This window comes from Neodiprion fabricii, chromosome 7, assembly GCF_021155785.1.
Source record: "Neodiprion fabricii isolate iyNeoFabr1 chromosome 7, iyNeoFabr1.1, whole genome shotgun sequence".
Taxonomy (NCBI): Eukaryota; Metazoa; Arthropoda; class Insecta; order Hymenoptera; family Diprionidae; genus Neodiprion; species Neodiprion fabricii.
In genome coordinates this window covers 19465423-19487601 of record NC_060245.1, presented here as the reverse complement: position 1 = coordinate 19487601, position 22179 = coordinate 19465423, and the positions used below count along the sequence as shown (strand labels likewise).

Below are 22179 nucleotides of genomic sequence, written 5' to 3'. Positions count from 1 at the left end.
CAATGTCGCGCGATTATAGTTCCAAGTTTAACAAGTAGATAATTGTGTATTTTTCTTAATATGGTAACATATAATAGTACCTATACATCATCTCGTACGTTATCGCGTTTTCATGATACAGCTCTCTCACGTTTCAACTGGGTCGCAAGATTCGAAAACAATATAATCCAAACAAATAGTCAATGTTACTGTAGTACAAAATTGTTTTTAACAAAGCAGGAAAATTTATATGGAATTTCCATCAAGTTCATTTCATCGAGCAGACTAATTTCAATGGTCAATATTCGTATGATGGTAAAAATAAGTACGGAAATAGCTCGACGAAATATGGAGTTGGATGAAAATAAAAGAATTGAAAAAAATGAAAAAAAAAAAAACAAAAATACAGGAATTTAGATGTGGCCAAGCAATACGACGCTGCAAAGAGAAATCAGGTGATGATTTCAGATGAATCAGTCGAATATTAGGATACGTAAAACCTTGTGCAAGTAATCGGGTTTTCATTCTGTATAGTATCAAGTTAATATAGACCACGATTTGAGATGTTGATAGATTTTTATGGTTAAATGCGATGCTTTTGGAGTTTTGTGCCCTCTGTAGAAAAAAGTTGTCATCGAGCAGCAGCTGTGAGCGGAAGAACAGAAACTGCAGTAGAAAAAGCTTACTTGTTAGAAGTTTTACCCGTGTAACAGGTGTAAGCTGACCAAGTGATCAATTGGGCGACTGCTGAGTAAGAAGATTGAGAAGTTCGTCATGGTCCATATTGTTCAAGGTTTGTATGTCGATGCCCAAGGCGTTAGCGACGCTCTTCATGTCGAGTCCAAAGCTCTTCAGGAGTTCAATAAAGTCCATTTCTTCACCCGTGAAGGGATTCTGGAGTCGCGGACAGCTGTGATTGCACTGTGGCCAAGTGCAGCGTTCGATAAACCTGAATTGGCAGCCCTGACCGCACTTCCGTTTGTTGGAAGGTATCACCGATCGCTGAGGCCTCGTGCCGTTTAGCATGGCCGTGTGGTTGTTTCCGTGCCTGCCACCGTGTCTTCGTCCTGAAAACGAAAAATGGCTTAGTTGGGAAAAACTACTGGGATCTTTGAGACCATGGAGACAATTTATCTCATAAGGAGACAGAACTCAGATGGGTGAATTGACAAAACTTGTCACAGTAATCGTACACATTAATTTCATTTGCTACAACTAGCATAGCTGGTGTTCCGTTTGCACCGAAGTGTCATTGGTTGCAAGGAGGCACAAGATCGACTAATCGATCATCTTGCAATGTGATTCGTAGAAAGTTTTCACCGCCAGCTTATACTCCCTTCACTGTCTTCGGTGCATACGGAACGCTAGTGTCATCTTATTTCAGGTAATTATTTGTTAACATGGAGTTCAGGCTCCATGTTTGAGTTGCGCAAAGTACCGACCTCCTCTTCTCCGCTCCTGTTTATCCTTCTTCTGTCTGCCCTCCTTATTTCGGTCCCTCCTTCGACCCTTGTGCTTTTTTCGTCGTCGCCTCTTGTTCCCGGCTCGTCCACCCTGCGACGGCTTGTTCGGTCCCTTCCTCTCCTCGGCTGGACCTCCACCATACAGCCCGTTTTTCCTGGACTCCAAAACGGACCCGTTCCTGATCTTACCACTGTCCAAAACAGTTCCGTTCACCTTCGTTAGGCCCGATCGAAGCAGCTTTCTGGCGGATTTTGCACAGGGCTGATTCGTCTCGACGTGGTTGCGACTTCTGTGGAAACAAATGGGGCGACTTTGGGTCCTGAAACGGTTCTCCGTCGATTGTATGCCGCAGAAGATATATAAATTAACGACTCTCACTCGTTACGTTTATTTCCAACTGCGGTCTGCTCCCAGCAATGAAGCGCCTGCGGTAGCGAGACTTCGTCGATCTTTACCAGCTGCCAGTCCTTTTTGGTCAGGACCCCGTGGCTTATGCAGCTCGGCGCAAAGACTGCCGATACGTTATCGAAAGTCTGTCTTAAGCTATCACCCATCTTATGGATGTAGTCCCACTGCTGTTTCGTCACTGGTGCTCCAACGTTGTCGGCAGTCATTTGCGCTTCGTCAAAGATCCATTGAAAGACGAAAAGGGGCACTGGAAAAAGGTCGAACGGTTTTGCTGATTCGAAAGACCCTTAAAGACTGCATAGGCAACGATTTCAGGGACTACGCTCAGAGAAAATTTAAGTGCTTCCCTAGGTAGCACACTGTTGGCTGTTAGTTGACTTAATATCGACAGAAATTCTCACCCAACTAGTACAAGTAAACTGGGAAAAAGCATATTATGAGTCTATTGTTGACTGTACAGTGACTAACAAGAGTGCGGGAATGACCTCTGAAACGTCATGGTAAAGACAACACTCGAAATTAACTATCGTTAGGTTTTCACTTGACTGTGAGCAGTTGAGACAAAAAGGCAATAATTTTCAAGTAGGCTAATTACGTGAACTAATAATTAAATGGCGTCAAGTATGTGATAGCAATCAGCCAGTCTAACTGCCACCAGACATTGACGTTAATTCGAGCACATGAATGCGCTTACATAAGCAATTATTTCTCTGCAAAACATCAAAAACTTTTGACTTGACTTTCCATTGGTAAGTGGATAAGGTGACAACAGGTTGTACAGTCGAATTGCATTATACCTGGAATGTCAGAGGGCATTCGTACACATGAAGTATACTGCATGTCAACTTTCAGTTCAGTTTTTTAACGATGTATAACGATTAAAAAATAGACGACCTTTTGTCTCTCCTTTTGCCAACAATGCGTTGATGTTATTTTAATTGGACAAAAGCTCGACTTTTTGTGGTTGAATGATAGTCAGCCTCTGGATAAGTGTGCTACCTGGAACCACCGCCGAGTTTAGACTTCGGGTATCAGCGGGTCCTGACTTACCAGACAGTGTGGGATACAGTCTGTATCCAAAGTAGCACCTCCACGGCTCGTGGGGATACTTTAGGACACAGTTGCGGGGCATTTTGGCCTTCCAGAGCTCCATGCCCTTTCGGACAACGTTGGTGGCAGGAAAGCCATTGGAAGAGTACGGGGCCCTGTCCAGGAACCATCCGGAGTCGCTGATTCCGCGTATTGCGATGTGTTTTAACCCTGAAGACCGAGAGGAACGGAACCATTAGAGTTCGTTTGAAAGCTTCGTGGCAAATGTTTTCATCCAAGTTCACACGAGATTATTGTTTATGAGCCTCACCCAGCTCCTGGTGGACCAGGCTGTGCACGTGGTCCAAATTCAGCATCACTCCCGTCGCTCCCGCACTGCTTCCTGCCAGTAGGAGTGAGCTCGCGTTTTCCAGACCCAGGGGGGCCAGGTCCCTCACCACCTGCGCCACGATCTCTGCTCCCATGAAGGAGAACATGTCACTTGGCGTCGCTCTGCTGCCACTCCACGTGTCGCTTGTACAGTAGGGGACAAATCTGCAACAAGTACCAGAGGATGTGGACAATTGTTTTTTGAACCTTTGTACGTGATTTTCAGGAGCTAACGACCGTTTTTAAGCAGATACTAAGGAGAGTTATACTTACACGTGGTTGGCGTTCCACCAGAATGGATTTTCCTCTGGGCGTGAAGACAGGAGGCCACCAACTGCGGATTTCAAATTCAGATATTAGCAGGAATTAAAGATTTGAGATTTCAAACTTTTATGTATTGCTTAGATCGTACAACGTTTGAACATGTATGGAATCGATACTTGTTAGAATTTTTAGTTTGAAATATTTTCATTTCTAGTTCAAGGTCAACGGTCTGAATTTCGAAATTGTAGATTTGATGGGAATTTCGGGTATCAATACTTGAACTAAAACAATATATTTATGATATAGTGAATTAAAAACATCATGATTGTGAAAATCCTGATTTTAGGTTTAAAGTCATCAATTTTTAGAAATTAGGCTGACTTAATTTCATGCGATCCTTTAAAGTTTCGTACGCTATAGTGAATCTTACATTTTCAATTTGGAAATGCTGAGCTTGATTTCAAAATAAACTGTATCAACATACGAATAGGTACATCAGTTGAAGTTTTATTTGTGGTGATTCCATCCTGCTCAATGCACTGAATACTAACCATCACTAACCAAAGTAATTAGGTTAAGATTCCCACAAACCTCCATGTACACTATTGCAATTTTCTTGTGCGTATTATGTAATTTGTATTTATCTATTAAACATATTCAATAAACAAATTGTTTTGGTACTCCAACCTTCATATATATTATCCAAGAAACCAACTTCATCCAACATATTGAGGTCAAAAATGTTTTTCAAACTAACCGTCTCTGGTCTCTGACCATTGTGTAGAAGTCATAAAACTCCTGAGCCTGAGCCATCTGTTCCTGCAGCTCCTGTGATCGTAACAGTACCAACCGCCTTCAAGGAATATGATCCATCGTTTGGAACCCTGAGATTTTCTCAGGTAAAATCCAGCCTGAGATCCGTCGTTGCACGTTATGGATCTGTTGCTGAGGTAGACTCTTTTCAGGGCTCGTTGATCCTCGAGCTCGTACTTTCCCAACACTTCAATAAACTTCTGAATTGTATTGCTTTGGATGACCGGCGAGGCTCCCGACGACACCGAGATAGTGTTCGTCGCTTTGTCTTCAGCGAAGACCAGAACGGTGAACACCGCTATGCCCAGCGATATCTGAAAAAAATATGGCAAGTGTTGAAATTCTTGACGTGATTCGACGTCAAAACAGATCAACCGCGGTGAAACTATTTTTTTTTTTTGTTTTTCCTAACAGCGGACAAGTGTCAATTATAGACACGATTAGTTGGGTTTGTAGATAGAACGAGCTCTTATCGTCACACTGATAAAGATTTGAAAAATTCACACGCACACACACTCGACACACAGAAAATTGACGCACTCTGAACTTCTGGGATAACATTACGCAGGATGATTTGAATAGGGTTCAGTGAGCTTTTTCCATTCCTCTCTCGTCTTGTTCTGATTTGGACTGCGCACGAAGTTGAGGACGGATTGTTTTGACTAATCGAGGTTCACGAGAGTAATTCTTTGGACATGATACAGTCGAAAGATCTGAGAAAGCCCGTCTCGCAGCGGGTGGTTGATCTTTGACTGCGGCGTCCCTCAGAGCCGAGGCGCCTCCATAATACGTTGGAGTCGAGGGAGCCGAGGATCAATTTCTCTCACTCGCTTCTCTCTGCTTGTTTAAAGTTGGGGTCGAGTGGCTCGGGGCGCGTGTATAAACAAAAATTGTTTCCTAGGGTTCATGAGATTACATGAATTGTATACAGGAACGCGGGGCAGTTAACCCCTCAACACCTCTTCATTAATTCACTTTTTCGAAAACAGATGTTGCCGCCGAGCCACTCGGACGGAGCAAGTGCTGAGCAGTTTAGAGGCGCGGGCTTGGGACTCGTAAACACAGCCTGCAGGGGGCGAGTCGCTAAAAAATGAACCCACTAATTGGGAGGATCAAAGAGGAGGTAGAACAAGAACCAAACGACCTAGAACCAAGAAGAAAGTCCCAGCAAGTATTCTCGTGCGAGGATCGACGCACCTATTAACAATCGATCGTACGACGTACTTGATGTTACTACAGCATGAATCGGAAAGAATTTCTGGAATCGTTGAGAAATTCTTCGGGAATAATACCGGGGAAAGCAGGGGAAATTACACACTTCAGTAGGTAAGTGACTGAATTGCCAGTGCAGGACATTAGCCGGTTCCTTCTTCTTCTCTTGGGATGGAAGTCCACGCCTGATGACGGACGCCGCTGAAGATCGCTTGTCGGCACCCGGGGCAAAAGAGTCAGCGAACCGCAGAGACGGGGAAGAAGAAACGACCAGATACTTAAGCCCGAGTTATGTTACACGTTCTGTTGTGTTACGTTCGGATCAACTGTTCAGAGTTCACGCGTCCTTTTCCTAATCGTTGACAGAAGACTCACATCAAGTTGTTGGAAGTCGAGTGTATTAACGTGATGTCGCTTTTAGATTCGCTCAAAGATGTCTTAATTCGTCTACAAGTAATGTGTAATCTTGTTAATCCACTAATGAGAACGATTTTAGCTCACGTAGTCATCCGATGTCATGTGGAGTTGGAGTTGAAGTTATGCCAAATTATTTGAAACCTTTTCCAATCTCTTCAGTACGGAGAAAAATGTCAAGAGTCAGAAAATATCGGTTTTAAAATTCCGTGGAGGTTTGTTAAAAATCCTAGGTACCACGAAGGTAGTTGAAAACTTGAGGTGAGCCGCCAATTTGTACCCGGAAGTGGCGGTCGTTGGAAGAGTTTGGTTGGTAATTTCTATGGAATTCAGTATACGAAATTGTTTCCGCACACGCACCACGTACTATAACTCAGTGTCTAAAAATACGTGCAGAAGCGTCGACGGAACGTCTCTTCAACTTGAAACCATGCAGCGTTTCAACATCGCAACTTGATCGCCAGTCGCTTGGACGGGAAAAATGGCGTTCAATGAGTAGTTTTGACTTTTAGAAACTTGCGATCAATTTCGTCCGATTTCGTCCTGCGGTCATTAGGAACGCGCACGTGTGTTCATGGTGTCCATACGCCCCATGGGTACGTGGTCGCGGTACATACAGGTGGATAGAAGCGAGGGGCCCGTGGTACCTGGTCGTCGGCGGAGTCCTTTGTTCTGGCATATAAATGACCGTGCAACAATCAGGTACAATCAAAATAATTGAAAACGCGCGCTCTCTAAGGCGATTAGGGTCAAGTTCCAAGTCGGTAGCCGCCGGCGGAAACAGTGAAACAGAAGCCCGAACTACTGGAGATGAAAGAAGCCGACAGTCGAATCGCCGGACGGTAACCTTCTCTTCGCGCTCGAGCTCACCAGGAATAGGACCAGGTAGCTGTAATGGCTTAGGACAGATTGGACCGTGTTTCCGAGGCAATAAACTAAGGTCTGCCTATGAAGGTGCGGACCATGGTATATATAAGGATCTATAGAGACTTCTACGTCGCGGTTCTATCACCTCTGATGCAACTACACTAGCACCAATTCACGTTCAACTATTGGTCCATTATTTTTCTACTCCTTTATCGGCGTCACACGCACACACACACACATACGCAATTGCATCTGGGTTTAGAGAAGAGAGTTCATCATTAGCTTGTATCCATCATTTTTGGAACCGATTGATTCAATTTCTGTAGTATTGAACTGTTCAATGATCTCGGTCTTAAGGTTGACGAGCGAGGAGGCTTCGAAAATCTTCTATTGCAGCTTTGGATCATATTCTTGGACAAGATACTTTCTTCGGTGCGATAATAAAAATATTTGTGTTACGGACTAACCCAGGAAATTTAACGAAAGTTGCTCTGGGTATGGACTAGAATACGTCACTAGTAACGAGTACGAATTAGATTGGATTGGCTTGTGCAGGTTAATGAATTTCGAATTACGTAACGGACATTGTTGAAGAGTGATTCTCTTCCAATAGAAGCTTCGTTCAAGCTTTGACTAACACAGTTCTCTGACAATAAAACAACCTTTCTGTATTTCTCGATTTTGACGTCAATACATTTCTGGATTCGATTGTTGACCATGAATTTCCTAGGATTTGTTTGAGACTTTCCAATGGTGAAGACTGATTGCTCTTTGAGTGGAACTATTTCCGCGCATTTGCGCAGGGTATTTTCTGGTCAAGAGGAGGACGGCGAAGGTTTTGAAACTGTGTTGACGATGCAAAGGAAGGCGGAGGTGGGTGGCTGAAGAACTTTACGTCTTTCACGGTTCGACGCGATTATTTGAAAGGTTCCGAAATCCGATTTGGGAATCCGCATCGAATCGAAACTTTCAAGAAGATCGTAAATCAGCGCTATTGTCGGTGGAAACTCGAGATGTACGAGAGAAGCCCGCCTTGCGTAACCTCTTTATTATGTCGTAAATCAAAAACTGAAACCGGTAGGTCTGCCAACAGTGGATGCTACCCTCGGGACCCGTCTCAAAAATATCCCCAGGCTTCCGACAAACCCTTCTCGAAAACAATTAGCGTCTTGCCCTGGTATACACAACCTCTTAATTCCATCTTCCTGCAGAAGCCTCAAATCAGCGAATTTAACCCGTTACAGCCTACAAAGCCATGTTTGGCTGCTAAAGCTTCTAATTTTTTTTTTTTCGCTTGTCAAAACTAACTTTGAATACTAATTGTACATTTCTTCGTATTACGGAACATATTTTTGTTGTTGTATATATGTTAAGTGCAAATTATCAAACTATTTGAGTAAGAGTAACATTTTTATTCCATCTCCTTCATCATTTATGCAATATAAGGGGTTAAACTCACCCTCGTAAACCCAAGGGAAAAAATTGAAAGGATTAAACAAATCGGTTCAACTTGAATCTAATTTTTCGACGTCCTTAACGAGTCGTCAATATTTTCTTTTACTTTGAAAATAAAAGAGAAAAATCACCGCTTGGGGGTTTCAGGGAATTTTAACGATATGACGAAGAAGATGAAGAGAGGAAGAAGAGGACCAGGAGGAGGAGGAGGAGGAGTAAGAGGAGGAGGACGCGCGCGCGCACAACTTGATTACCCGGTGAATCGAGACGGAGTTGGCGTGACGCGGTGATATTTGGGTGCAAAAAGTGGGCAGGAATTTAATTGAGGAAAAACGTTGACGGAAGTCGGAGTGCAGCGACACTAGAGTGCGTCTTTGCTCTCTGTAATTCGGGTAGCGGAGAATTGTTCGTAGTGAATTTTGTAGTTTATAAATTTTATGACAAAAAAAATAAATAAACACAAAACAAAAACTCCACGCTTCACGGACGGTCTTCTCACGACGCTGAAGTTAGCAGTTACAGTTATTATCCAAACTTGTCAAAATTTTTTTTGGGAATAGAAGAATGCAGTTTAGTTTCATCCACATCATTTTATATGTATAAAAGTATCGGAGGTTCAAAGTATTTAAAAAAAAAAATGTTGATTTTCGAATTTCATTGTTACCTCATTCGAATGAACATGTAAAAACGTTTGCCTCCTAGCTTCGGTCCTCGTGGTATTTATCCTCTCTGCGACGGTTATTCGAAAAGGGATTTTGCATGCTTACAATTTGATACAATCCTCGGTCCCATGCACACACATTAACGCGACTTGTCTCGCTGAGCCGGTTGTAAAGATTGCTTTGAAAATGCCGCTGATCCCAAAGATATCCGGAATAGCACGTACACGTTATACCCGTATACGCGGGTCCTTTTTGCCATCGATAAAAATTCAACGATCTCGCGCCGATACTTATCGATCTTGAACATCGACCGTCGCGTCGGCCGATCAGCTTCACGTCCATTTCTTGGCACAACGAGTCACGTGTAAAAACGCCGCTGTTGTTTTATAGAAAACGAGATAAGCTGACATAAAAACATGTATTCATCATCTTGTCGCCCCGGTTACAACTTTGTTTGGTTTTAAAATTTTGAATAAAAAATTTTCGCAAAAATTTCGCACACGGTATGTCAAAGTCGATGACATCAGATCGATTGAGACTTTTCTTTCGGTTTTCATGACTGAAAGTCAACATCGTTTTAATTCAGAATTTATAAATTTCATAGAACAGTTTAATTGTCATTTTGCAAAATTAACCGGAGTCTGAAAATTGCGATAATAGAAAAATGAAAAATCATCATTAGTCACCAGGAATATGTATATTTGGTTTTTGAAAACTATAAGTATATGATTGACCATAAAAAAAAAAAAAAAAGAAAAACTCTTCACCGATGTGAAATTTCAAATTTGACACGAAACCATGAATTGGTTTGCAGATGAACGCTTCTCCGGAAGTTTCCGCACAATTATTTCATACCTTGAAATAGCATCAACGGAACTGAGGCATAAAGTTATTTCCTTTAGATTATTTTAATATTTCACATGAGTATACATACTGTGAAAGTCAATTTACACGGATCGCGGTGTAAGAAAGTTAAAGACGAAGAATAAGAAGAAGCGACGTGGCTACAAATGAATGAGACAACGTCCTTTACTATGCAATCCATTAAAGATATCGAACGAAGAAGAAGAAGAAGAAGAATCGGGGTTTCCCCTTCAGGGGATCCGCAGTTGGCGGCATCTTTGAATCGGTCAGTTGTTGCCGATCAGTCGGTTCTTGTTCCGTTCGGACGACGCGAAGTACAAGAAGAAGAAGAAGAAGAAGAAGAAGAAGAAGAAGAAGAAGAAGAAGATGAAGAAGAAGAAGAAGAATAAGGAGAAGACGAAGAAGAAGCGAAAGAAGGAGAGGGGCAAGAAGCCGTTGCAAAAGGAGGAGGAAATGATGATGATGGTGATGATGATGATGATGATGAGGAGGAGCCCGTCTCGTTATCATTACGACGGCTGCGCACGCACGCCTGCATCCAACACCGACACTCCTGGACCTACGTCATTACCATAACTGTACACCCCTCTCCCCCCTCCTCGTTTCATTCTTCCTCCGCAGTTTCTTCTTCTCCTTATTCTTGTTCTTATTCTTCCTTTTCACTCAGTTCGCGCAGCAGAAGCCGCACATCGTCACTGCAAGTACGACGTTCGCTTTCATCGACGCGGAATTTATTCTTCTTCTCTTTCGCTTATCAATCTCTTTTTAATATTCCCCTTCAGATACAATTATTAGATATTTCGGTACGACGTGGCAGAATTTTTATTTTTTTTTTATTTTTATTTTTATTTTCTACTCCTACCGAAGAGCGTCAAGTACGTCAGAGCGATTCTTCTTCTTTGGATGTATAGATATGTTCACTTTTGTTTTTCAAGCATGTTCCTTTACTGAAATTTTATAAAAGTTTTTCAAACTTCAAGTCTTCGTATTCGATTCAAAATTCGTCCTCATTCGTGACCAATTTTAACGCAACAATTTTCTTTTATCTCTTCTTTAATTCAAATCATTTTTTCGATACTCTGAGCTCGGAATAAATGCAAAATTTCATCGGTTCTTGCACTATTCATAGCTGTTTGTTGGTGCAGATAGGTGATGCCAATGACAGTCAAAGATAAAACGAGGTGGCGGTGCGTTTGAAGATTCATTCCAAACCTCTTCTTCCCAAAGTCGGTTAAGCGAAAGAGAGTAAGAGAGAAGAAGAGAAGATCAAGTATTCTTCAGGATCTAAGGTTGTAGGCTACTGATTGAGTCATTTGGAATTACAGATCTTGTTTTGAATCTTGTTTGACTATTCGTACAAGAGAAGAATTAGCGGATCTCTGATTTTTTTTGAATAACTTTAGCGTACTGCTGTAATCAAGTGTATTTCGAAATTGAGTAACAGGTTCTGGTTCTCTTTGCTGAAGCGTAATAGTTTTTCTTTCTTGTGTTTTTATTTAATAGTTTGAGATTACAATTCAGCTTCAGATCGTAGAGCAAAACGAATGATCAATTCAACGACGGAAATATATTTTTTCTAGACAATTTTTTATCAGTGTACAATCGAAAATATTTAGATAAAATCTGTTTTACAGTTTCGAGAAAAGATCCCAAAGAATCGCGTGGCTTAACGAGACACATTTTCAAAAATCGGTACGTTCGAAATCGATCAAAGGATTTTTTACACGAGGCTGAAGTCAGTAACGTTAACGTGACGAAAACATCAGGGGGAAAGAATCATTATTGTACAATTTCTGAATCACGTGCGAGAAGTAAGCTTTGCTAAATATTGTATAATGAGGAAAGAGATATTATTTGCTGTTAACAAACGTACATTTTGATATGACGAAATAAATGTTTCGTTATTATTATCAAATTTTAGTTTAGCCAGACATGATTTGTTGACAATTAAAAAATTTCTATCGATCATTATTTGGCTCAGTTAATTATAACAAAAGATTTGTATAACAATATCCAAACAATAAACGTAACAGTAACAAATAAACTTTTTCCTCAGTGTATAAGTATGTTTTGTTTATCACGGTTGACTAAATTTAGGACATGTAATTCTAAACGTGTAAAGTAAGGCAATTTTTCTTAAATCTAATGCATCGCTCCGTAACGTAACGTAACTAACTTCAACATCATTTTTTCATACAGCTTTTTCCTGTCTTCTCAACCACGAGCTACCGGCAAGCTCGGTTCAAAACTCGCGCCAAAATCGTTAGATCTGACCGATCGATAGATCGGACGACCTGCGCGGCTGCGCACGCAGTGATCCACCGAGTTTCTCGTCCTCACAGCAAGAGTCCAGGGAGTCTGGCGCCCTTCTGCTGCATCTCGCTATGGATCTGCGGGCATCGTCGGTCTCTCGGCGGTCTCTCCCTCGACAGAGAGAGAGAGAGACAGAGAGAGAGAGGGAGTGGTAGAGGGAGAGAAAGAGGAAGGGAGCGGAAAGCAGGTGGTAAGATAAGTCTCTCGCACGAACCGATCGCGGTGAAGGCGGCGGGTCAAAGAGATATCCCCCACCCTCTGATCGCGGCAGGGGCCTGAGGCCTAACAAGGGCTGAAATATGACTGCGCCGCGTCCCAACGACCTCGGGCCGATGCTCACCGGGGCCTCAAGACCTTCCGCCGCTCTCTCCCGCCCTCGGAAACTCTCAACTCGTATCGCGTACGGTCCAAAAAGTTCCGATCGGTAAGTGCTCGGGGTGATTTTTCATGCCCGACAATCGAACGGTGAAGAGCTTTTTTAACGGTCATTTTCACCACTTTAAAATCATCGTATTCGCCAAAAGACGCACGTAGGTATATTCACGATGAGACGAGAGAGAGAGCAGATTTTAGTAAAAAATTCAGGAAAACATGGACGCGTCAAGATTTTTAGTTAAAAATACCCATGTCGACTATAATTTTTTACTACAAATGTGGCAAATTTTTGTTTACTGTTTCTAGAATAAATTCTACATTTTACGAAGTATATTTTATCCAAAAATTCAACGTTCAGTCTTTTGCTGCAGTTTTGAGTAAAATTTACTCTTTCTAAAATTCTCTCAGTGTTATGGATAAAATATTTTATTCGTCGTACAGTGGACAGAAAATATTGTAATGAAATTGGTATCGTTGGAACAGAACGGTTCAAGTATTAGTGGATTTACAAACAGATTTAGTACAAATAACTATTTGGTCTCAAAGTGTGATATGTCATAGTTGTCAGGATTCCACGGGACAGTTGTTACAACATAAATCTGTTTTTTTTTTTAACCAAGGAATCCCTTAACGTTGAATAATCCTCTCCAGAAGAGGGAAAAAACCATACCGCAATATCTTTATTACACGATTCGTTTGTTCGGTCGTTATTCCACCGTCACCTTGCAGAATGATATTTGCCAACGAAACGTGCGCCTACAGGTAGAAATTTTTCTTTCACCCTTTTTTCCCAATTACCATGTACCTAATGTCGTATAAAAATTATTTCAGAACCGACTAACCAATCGATGGTCGCTAAGCTGAAGATAATCGATGCATCGATTAATCGAGTCGACAAAATAAAGAAAAATAAATAAATAAATATTCGAATACGACTTGATTGAATCCAAAATTTCGTAAAATTCAGTACGTAGTATTAACAGCGAAAAAGTTTATCGATAATTTATATTTCAGGTGAAAATATTCATTCATGTTTCACTTATCATGTCAAATAGATACTTAGGTAGTAAGTGTTAAAGAAGAAAAATCGATTTTGGGGAAACCTGATCGATTCTTTCGATCAATCGCGTTTGAAAAATAATCGACAGTTCAATCAGATAAATCGGCATTGTTCAGCGTCGTTCACGGGAGTTTAAAAAAGAAAAATCGATCCTGAGGAAACCTGATCGATTCGTTCGAAACCTAATCGCGTTTGAAAAATAATCGATTACACTCGATTAATCGGGGAAAAAAATAATCGATCCAATCGAGAATCGACAATATTTTCGTCAATCTTACGATCAGTCGACACCGCGTTTGATATTTTCGTAATACTCGAAGCCTGCAGACTGCGGGCGAAAGAGCCGCGCGGCGCTAGGCAGAGTGCGGTGGTCCATCCATGCACAGGGAGTAAATATGGCGGAGGGTCGAGGATTCGCCGCGTGCCCGGCCGCTCGTTCACGCCCGAGGTGCGCCTTTGATGTGCCGCCTAAGGCACGTTCGCGATAACTCTTCACGTGCTGCCGCAGCCGGCTCGGCTGTCGCTTCGCTTCACGACACGGTCCTCGCCTCCTCCTCCTCCTCCCCCCCCCCAACACTCGCTTCCTTTTCCTCTTCCTCTCTCTGTTTTTCCTCATCCTCCTCCTCCTCCTCCTCCTCCTCCTCTCTTATAACACTTTATTCAAAAAATTCCCTGCTTATTCGAGATCATGCCGCGCTAACTCGGGTTCGAAATGCGGTAAGAAAATTGCGATAACTATATGTATACACCTTTCGAGACGCGTTTGTTTAATATGTTTGTGCGTGCGGAGGTGTTTCTTTTTTTCTTTTTTGTTGCTTTTTCTTTTTATTCCTTTTCACGAGCCGACAAATGAATGGGGAAAGGCGGTTGGAGGGAGGATGAAGTGGATAAGATTTGTCCTTTCGAGGTTATGTTTACTCGCCAAGATCCTCCTGCGACCTCTACAGTCTCCCCCCCCCCCCCCATACCCCTGGTAAGTCGAAATGACTGTATAACTTAAAAACAATCGAACCCTGCGTCTAGAGATTCGATGTTGAAATGCTATTAACTATTAAGTATCAAATAATTTATCGTCGAATGTGAATTTTCACGGCTTTATTTTCATCAATTTTCATTTGCGGCAATGAGCAGACGATTTTTTGTTTTTTTCTTCTATTCTACTGAAAATTACAATTGACTATGAAATCTGTTTTTGATAGTTGCGAAAAGCAATGTATAGCAACGGATTGCATAAATTAATTATGAACATTTGGAATTGTGGAAAAAGTAACATCAACGAGGTATTTGAAATAATTTCTTGCACACCAATGAGAAGAACAGTGGTTTTTTTCTCTCTGTCTCTCTCTCTCTCTCTCTCTCTTTGTATCGCTCCCTTTCGCTCTCTTATTCATATTTTTTTCTTCCCCTCTGCATACAATGCATGCCTACCGTCAGGGTATAGAGTTTCAGTAGAAGGTGTCGGGCTTGCCTCTAACAAGTAACATATGAACAGCTATGTTTTACGTGTTATACAGGTATAACATCGTGTGCTACCGTGATTTATAAAAACAATAACAATGAAGCTAGAAAAGTTTTTGTTAAAAACTTTTCCTGCTAAGTATACTAAGTAGGTACGCGTAACTGTTATTGACCTTTTTTGGTTGTATCTGTTTAATCCTTAGTTTCAAAATTACCAAAATATAAATCTCTAGTGTCTAACCATCGATAGCGATTGATTTTAGTAATCGGGGAAATTCCGCAATTTGTACCGTAAATTTATAATTTTTAAAAATGAAATGGTCACAAAACCGATAAACCTACCTTACACCTATAACCCGAAGTTTGACAATTGTTTTGAAAGATGCGTAAAAGGATTCGCAAAACGAGATACGATACTTCCGCGAAGAGATTGATGAGGAAGAGGAGAAGAAGAAAGAAAACAAAAAACACAAAAAAAAAGAAAAAAAAAAAAAAAGTAACAAACAATTTGTGATAAACGAGCCGCATGCGGCAGGCGTTACGGTTAGATAAGGAATACGAGTTGTTAGACTTCCGGTTGAATGAAGAGCAAACGCGGTGCTGTGCGCGGGGAGCCACAGGTGGATGGATGGCTGCAGAATTGTTGTTGTCGCTAGATCTTTTGGCCCTGAGATCCCAACGGCAAGGAGGAGAAGGAGAAGGAGGTATAAGGTACGGAGGTACGAGGTACGGATGCCTTAGGTTTCCAGTTCGAGCCGCGGAGAGGCGTACGAGAGGGAGAGAGAGGGCGAGAGAGAGAGGAGCGAGGCGGCAGAGGAGTTTCTCGAGGAGAGGAACTGGCGGCTCCTTTGAAGTCGGTCGGTACCGTGTGTAATTAGGCCGTCCCCCACCCCGCCCCGGACCTCTGATCTTGCCGCTGTGTCGCTAATTGTTCACCGCCCCTCGGGCAGCCGCATCCAACGGCAGCAATAGCCCAACCGCTCCGCGGACCCGGAGAACCTCGGATATATCTCGTCTACGAACCGCCTTGTGCTTTGCAAGCTTCCACTAAGTCCGCGGGACCTGCCTAATTCCAACCTAATTCCAGATCCGACCGACACCGAGTACTGTCAAAACTTCGCTGGCGAAGGTGAAGGATTACGCGTGACACGGGTGCGTTTATGATCCGAAATTTACATTCCTTGTAAAACTGATCGAGAGCTTTTGTTTTTATTATTTTTCTTGTGAAATGTCCCGAGTAAGAATATGCAAATACAAATCCGATGTATACGTTCGGTGAGTAGTCATTTAAAAAGGAAGACGGAAAGGCGCGAACGATTCCCTTTGCAGGAACGTAACTGTCAAAGCGATGTCGGGTCATTGATAGGCCGGAGGGTTCATTTTCATTTTCGAAAAATCCGTCCGCGCAAACAGCAATCCGATTCTTTTCTACTGCAATCCTTTTTTCAGGGGATCGGAGATTTTCATGCTCAAGAGATGATCCTGAACGATCGGCCCAGAAACAATTTTGCAGGGTATTTCATCGTTCATCAACACTGAGATAATTCGGTTACACCCTCAGGGTCTGAACGAATTTTTGCCGATGAATGCGATTTTAAAAAACCCTTTTTTTCTTCAAGCGGAAAGAAGGAATGTAAACAAATTAGTCAGATGTTGACATCCCCAGTGTATCAAAGTTCCCTGGAGCTTGTTTTGGGACTCAAAAATGAAGCAAGATTCTTACAACGACTTCAGTCATACGAGTCTTGAGGCGAATATTATATACGTATAAAATCATCGAATTACGTATTTTTACTGAAATAAAAAACGTTAAAACAGTTGGAACATTTGATCGTTATACTATTCGGATTATCTTTCGAGGGGTCAGTCACTTCAAAATTGAATGACTGAGTCCAATTAATTCACATCGATTCCACGTAATTTCTAATTTTCAATTTCCAAGTTGGTTACTCGATTATCAGCTTGATTTCCAGATTACGTAACGTCAGAGAAAATCACTGGAAATTTTGAAAAATCAAAATCATTGGAAACGAATGAAATTCAGTCAACCAACGAGTGGGAAAGAAAATTTCCGAAAGAAGAAACAAAAAAAAAAAAAAAATGCAGTCCTGTTTTTAAAGCTTGAAGGGGGGGTTGAAAAGTGGCTCTAAGCAACGCAGTCGGCGAGTCGGCGAAGAGGGAAGGGCAGGGAGGGGGTAAAAGCTCGAAGAGGTGTTTCCCAGGGGTCAAAGGGCGGCGCGGTGAAGAAGAGACGTCGGCGAAAGGGGTGAGGAGGGGTGGTTCTTTGATCTAACTCGAGTCTCTCCGTCTCCGCGTTACTTTGTCAACCTTTCGACCGACTATGCTACGCGTTCTCGGTGCGGCGGTGCGCAGCTTGACTCCTGTGCAAGGCGTGCCTCGTGTACATGTCGCGGAAGACTTTGATCGAGTCGAGCCTGTCACGAGCCTGTGACATCAAAGCGAGATCAGACTCGGCTCGACCGAACCAGCTTTCAGGACAATCTCGTTCGCCATGAGACTAGACGGACTCGCCACTTTTCGTCTGGAAGAACCAGAAGAAGAAGAAAAAGAAGACGAAGAAGAAGAAGTAGAAGTAGAAGTAGAAGTAGAAGTAGAAGAAGAAGAAGTAGAAGAAAAAAAAGATGGAGATGATGATGAAGAGCAAGACTTTGCCATTGCAGTAATTCACCTTCTTCTTCTTCTTCTTCTACTCCTTCTTCATCTTCTTCTTCATCTGTTCCTTCTTCTTCTTCGTCTTCTTCATCCAGCACACGAGCTGATTTCAAAGATATACACAAAATAGAAAGAAGAAGAGAATGATTACGTTCTCCCATTTCGTTCGTTTACATATTTATACTTCACTCTTCTTCCTCTTCGTTTTCGATTCACCCTTCGATATGATAAGCTTATATATATATATATATATATATATATATATATATATATATATTCTCAAGTTTGTGGGGAAATTTTTGTACTGCAGATTGACCGTAATTTTCATTTTCATAGTATACGCTACGAGTGAAACAGAATTTCTTGTACGTACGGGGAATTTTTTGTCGATCAACATGGAAGAAAATTTTTCATTCACAAGTATAGAAATATTTCGGTTTTACCCGGATTTATCGTCGAGATGGATAATCGATTGATGAGATGTAATCTGGGCTGTAATTTTTTCTCCTCTTATAACTGACGCCAGAAATGAAAAATGTACCAGGTGTTTACGTTTCAAGTACGACGAACATCGTTCTACCAAAACTATTCACTAATAAAAAATTGAATATAAATAAATCCCGGAATTTTGAAACATCGCAAAATTCCAGCACAGGTTACAATAGAACTTGAATTTAAAATAATATTCGAAAAGAGATGAAGAAAAGGGAGTTGAAAAAAAAACAACAATGAAACGACACCAGACCGATATGCTCGGTCATTGGTCTTCTGGAAAACATTCTATATTACTAAAAGGACAGCTTTCCCCTCGCAGGCAGATAGAATTACGCGTGCGTTTCAAAAAATCCGATCTAAATGCGCGGCAATGCAGTCGCATAACACAGTGATATATTTACTAAGTAGGTATGTAAGATGCGTATCTCATCTCGATTTCAAGCTCAGAGGGTCTTCGGACCATTTGGCACACGTGCGCGTTCACGAAATTCATCACCGTGGTTATAACTTTGAATGTGTCGCATCGAAAGATTGATTCAAATAAAGGTTCCACGATATAATCGATACGGTAGAACGGAGGTGAGAAATTTTTATGAAATCATAAAAGATAAAAAAAACAGAACATGACATTGGGGTTGGAAATTAAATCCTATGCATTTTGACACGTTCCGAAAGATACGTCGATAAAGAGAAATAAAAATGATCGGAAAAGGGAGATTATTTTACCTGTAGCACGGTCCTCATCTTTCGAAGAATGTGAGCACAAACTGCAGGTTGATCACGTTGAAACGCTTCCAGCTACTGAATCACTGTATAATATTATTAAAAAAATCCCCGCAGAAAAACGTCACTCAAATACGCTAATTTGGCGATCAGTTACGCAGGCGTATTTTCGCGCCATTTCTTTTACCGCGCGTACAGCAACGTCTCCGTGATTTAAAAAAGACGAAAAACGTCACGCTTAACGAGAAACGATAATTAAAACGCGCCCGAGTGCATCAATAATCTGGAATCGTAAAATCAGAGAAGAACGGATCCAAAGCGGACGTATCACGTGCAGTAGCTTCGTTCCGATCGACACGTGGGTCCGTTTTAGATTTAAAGTGTCCGGCGTGCTTTTAAAGAAAAAAAAAAAAAAAAAACGAGAGCTTCGTTTCGAAGGATCCACAAAAGTTCTATAACCGGATTTTATTTCAAAGTACGCAACACACTGTCCAGCGGTAGTATAAATTTTCGTTTTCGAACCGATTTTCGACGAAGATCGGACTACTGACTCGAACTCGCGTATCTAAGTCTGTATTTCGAGTTTTTATTGTTACTATAACTTTTTTTTTTTCGGCTCAGTTCGATCGATTTATCCAATGTCGAAATCTTCCCTGACGCACCCTACGAAGCGACTTGAATGAGAGGATTCCTCCGTGTTCACGGTGTCTGAAATTGTTCGGGAGTGAGCCAGCAGCCCCCTTTCGCCAACAAAGTCAGACGCGAACTGACAACCTGAAGCAGTTAACCATTATAAAGTAGTAGGAGATCGTACCGACTCTCCCACCACCACCACCGACTTCGTCGAGGAGGACTCAGGGAGTCTGCACACCTCCAGCCGGTCGGCTCGGCTCCTCACCTCTTCGCGTCTTCGGATCAGCTTAGTTGGATCCCGTCCGTTCGACGGTCACTGCTGGATAGCCTGGTCAGAGGACTTGGAATCGGTAGAAAATTCGACCTGGAACAAGTCGAGAGAAATTTACCGATCCCTTTTATTAGGGCAAACTTTGATTTACTAGGGAACTTGTTTGGTCAACTCATCGGAAGCTGATATCACACCAGACTAGATCAGGAAATGATGACGATCACTTCTTATCATTGGTCTGCTTGTCTTTCTGCGAAACGAGCTTAGTCGTTTGTTTACTCAGGTAGTTGCACACTTTACTTGTCACATCAACTGTACTACGCAACCACAGTTATCGATCAAGAATGATAGAAAAACTCAAGTTTCCACTTTGATATAGCGTTCCAATGCTCAATTTTTTTAGGGGTTAGTAAAACTTGGCTGGGAATTTGATAGTACGCCAAACATTGGAATTGATTCAGAGGTCTTTTCGATCAAGCATGATCAGCTTAGACTTGGAGTACATTGCGAAGGCTTAAAGGAGCTTTCGTACAATCGGTACAAAAGTTTTCCTCGCTCAGTTGGCAAAAACTTGACGAGAAGTCGGTCATTAATCGACAATTGATTAGCCAATCACCGAAAATGAGCCGAAAGTTGATGTTTTCAACCTTTTGATGCGGATTCCCAATTGTCATCTCGAATGCTGATTCGAAGATAAAAAGAAATGATGAAACAAGGTCTTTCAGTGGTCTGTCAAACAGGCAATTGGTGATTGCTCGTAGTTCGCGAAGTTAGTGTGCGGTTAAATTTTGACTTCTAAATGATGTGGAGTTAATCCAACGTTCCGTTACCGATTTTGACAATTAATTGATGGTATGCTACTTGGTTAAAGTCGAAATGACGTTTATTTAATCCAACCTTCCGTTTCCATTCTGGGAATTGGTTGATGGTATGCTACTTGGTTGAATCACGGACCGCTTTACTCTGCCAACCCCGTTCGTAGGGGCTTGGATTGAAATGCGCCGGGTGTGCCAGTGTTGAATTCTGGCGCCCACGGGCTGTTACACCCTGAGTTCTTCCGCTGAACATCGTTCACCGTTCACCAGACTGCAGCTCCCACTTTGCTCTAAGTCAGGGCAGCGTTTAACTGCCTTATAATCACTCTATCCCCGGCCTCTAAAGCGAGCCGACGGCACCTCGTTCCAGCAGGACGAAAGTCCTGAAGCGGAGAATCGTTTCGGTAACAATGAGTGCATATTTTCGGTCGACTGTGTTACAGTCGTTTCATGATTATCGTGTCGTGTAATCGTCGTTATTCTTCCTTGCAAGGGATGGAAGTTCATTTTTCAGTCTCCCCACTACTTCAGTTGCACGTCATTAGAATATTAATCGAGTCGAGATAGACGCAACAATGAATTGAAATATCATCGTCATTTTTGGGTACCAGAAAATCATCTCGGGCGATGAATAAGATGGTTTTTCTATTGCAGTGTAAACATCCTTAAGGGGTTAGGTGGGTTTCAAAATTTCAAAAAATCGAATTTTTTTTTTTTTGCTCATCTTATAATTGAATATGTTGAGAATATTCCTTTAAAATTTTAAAACGATCCGAGTCATATTCTAAGAGATATAGCCTTTTGATGTTTCACCCATCAGGCTATAACCGAGCGTGACGCAGGTATATGGAGGCAGATATATCGAGGCAGTTGCTTAGCTATTGTTCGTTTATTTTTGTGATGCGAATACTAGGCTTAGGACTTGCCGGAAGTAAAAAATTCTGTGGTTTGATGGATATAAGTTCCTCATTCTTGAATGCATCAACGTACAATTTTTATGTTGATAAAATACATGAGTGCATCATAACTGTTGCCGAATCAATTTTGTTGTCTGCTGCAAATCAAGAAAAAAAATTAACGTGTGATGAAAATAATGTTGAAGATACGACAGATGTTACCGTGTCAAGTGATGGCACGTGGAAAAAACATGGGTTTGCATCATTATACGGTGTAAGTACGATTATTTACATGTTATTTGAATGTAAATCTTCAATCGCGTTTTTCTCGAAACTACATTTTTGAAATCGGTAGTCACGATTTCTCGAAAACTTATGAACCGATCTCTTTCAAATTTTGCACACTTCTTCAAAATAACATTATCTCGTACTTGAACGAAGGAATTTTTTTTTTTTCTATTCCAAGTAATTTTTCAAGGCCATGAAGGGTGCAAATTTTACTCAAAATAACGGTTTTTTGTTTTCAACGCCGCCAAAAATGTAATTTTTGTTTTTTTTCTTTTTCCTTCGTCCAAGTACGAGTTTTAAACATCTACTAACAGAAAATTTTTGGTTTTTGCATTTCAGATGAATCTGTCATGAGTTA

At 41.6% G+C, this 22179-nt stretch overlaps 1 protein-coding gene across 1 annotated transcript; it reads right to left on the bottom strand.

Moving 5' to 3' along the window:
* Nucleotides 1–240: 240 nt before the first annotated feature.
* LOC124185977 (palmitoleoyl-protein carboxylesterase NOTUM) lies at nucleotides 241–19236 on the bottom strand. The gene is made up of 8 exons (XM_046577255.1): nucleotides 18922–19236; nucleotides 4292–4661; nucleotides 3544–3604; nucleotides 3212–3435; nucleotides 2902–3111; nucleotides 1822–2098; nucleotides 1422–1732; nucleotides 241–1046 (listed from the first exon to the last, which is right to left on the bottom strand). Exons 1-8 carry the CDS (start codon nucleotides 18937–18939, stop codon nucleotides 712–714), a joined length of 1806 nt encoding a protein of 601 aa, XP_046433211.1. The 5' UTR covers nucleotides 18940–19236; the 3' UTR covers nucleotides 241–711.
* Nucleotides 19237–22179: the final 2943 nt, after the last annotated feature.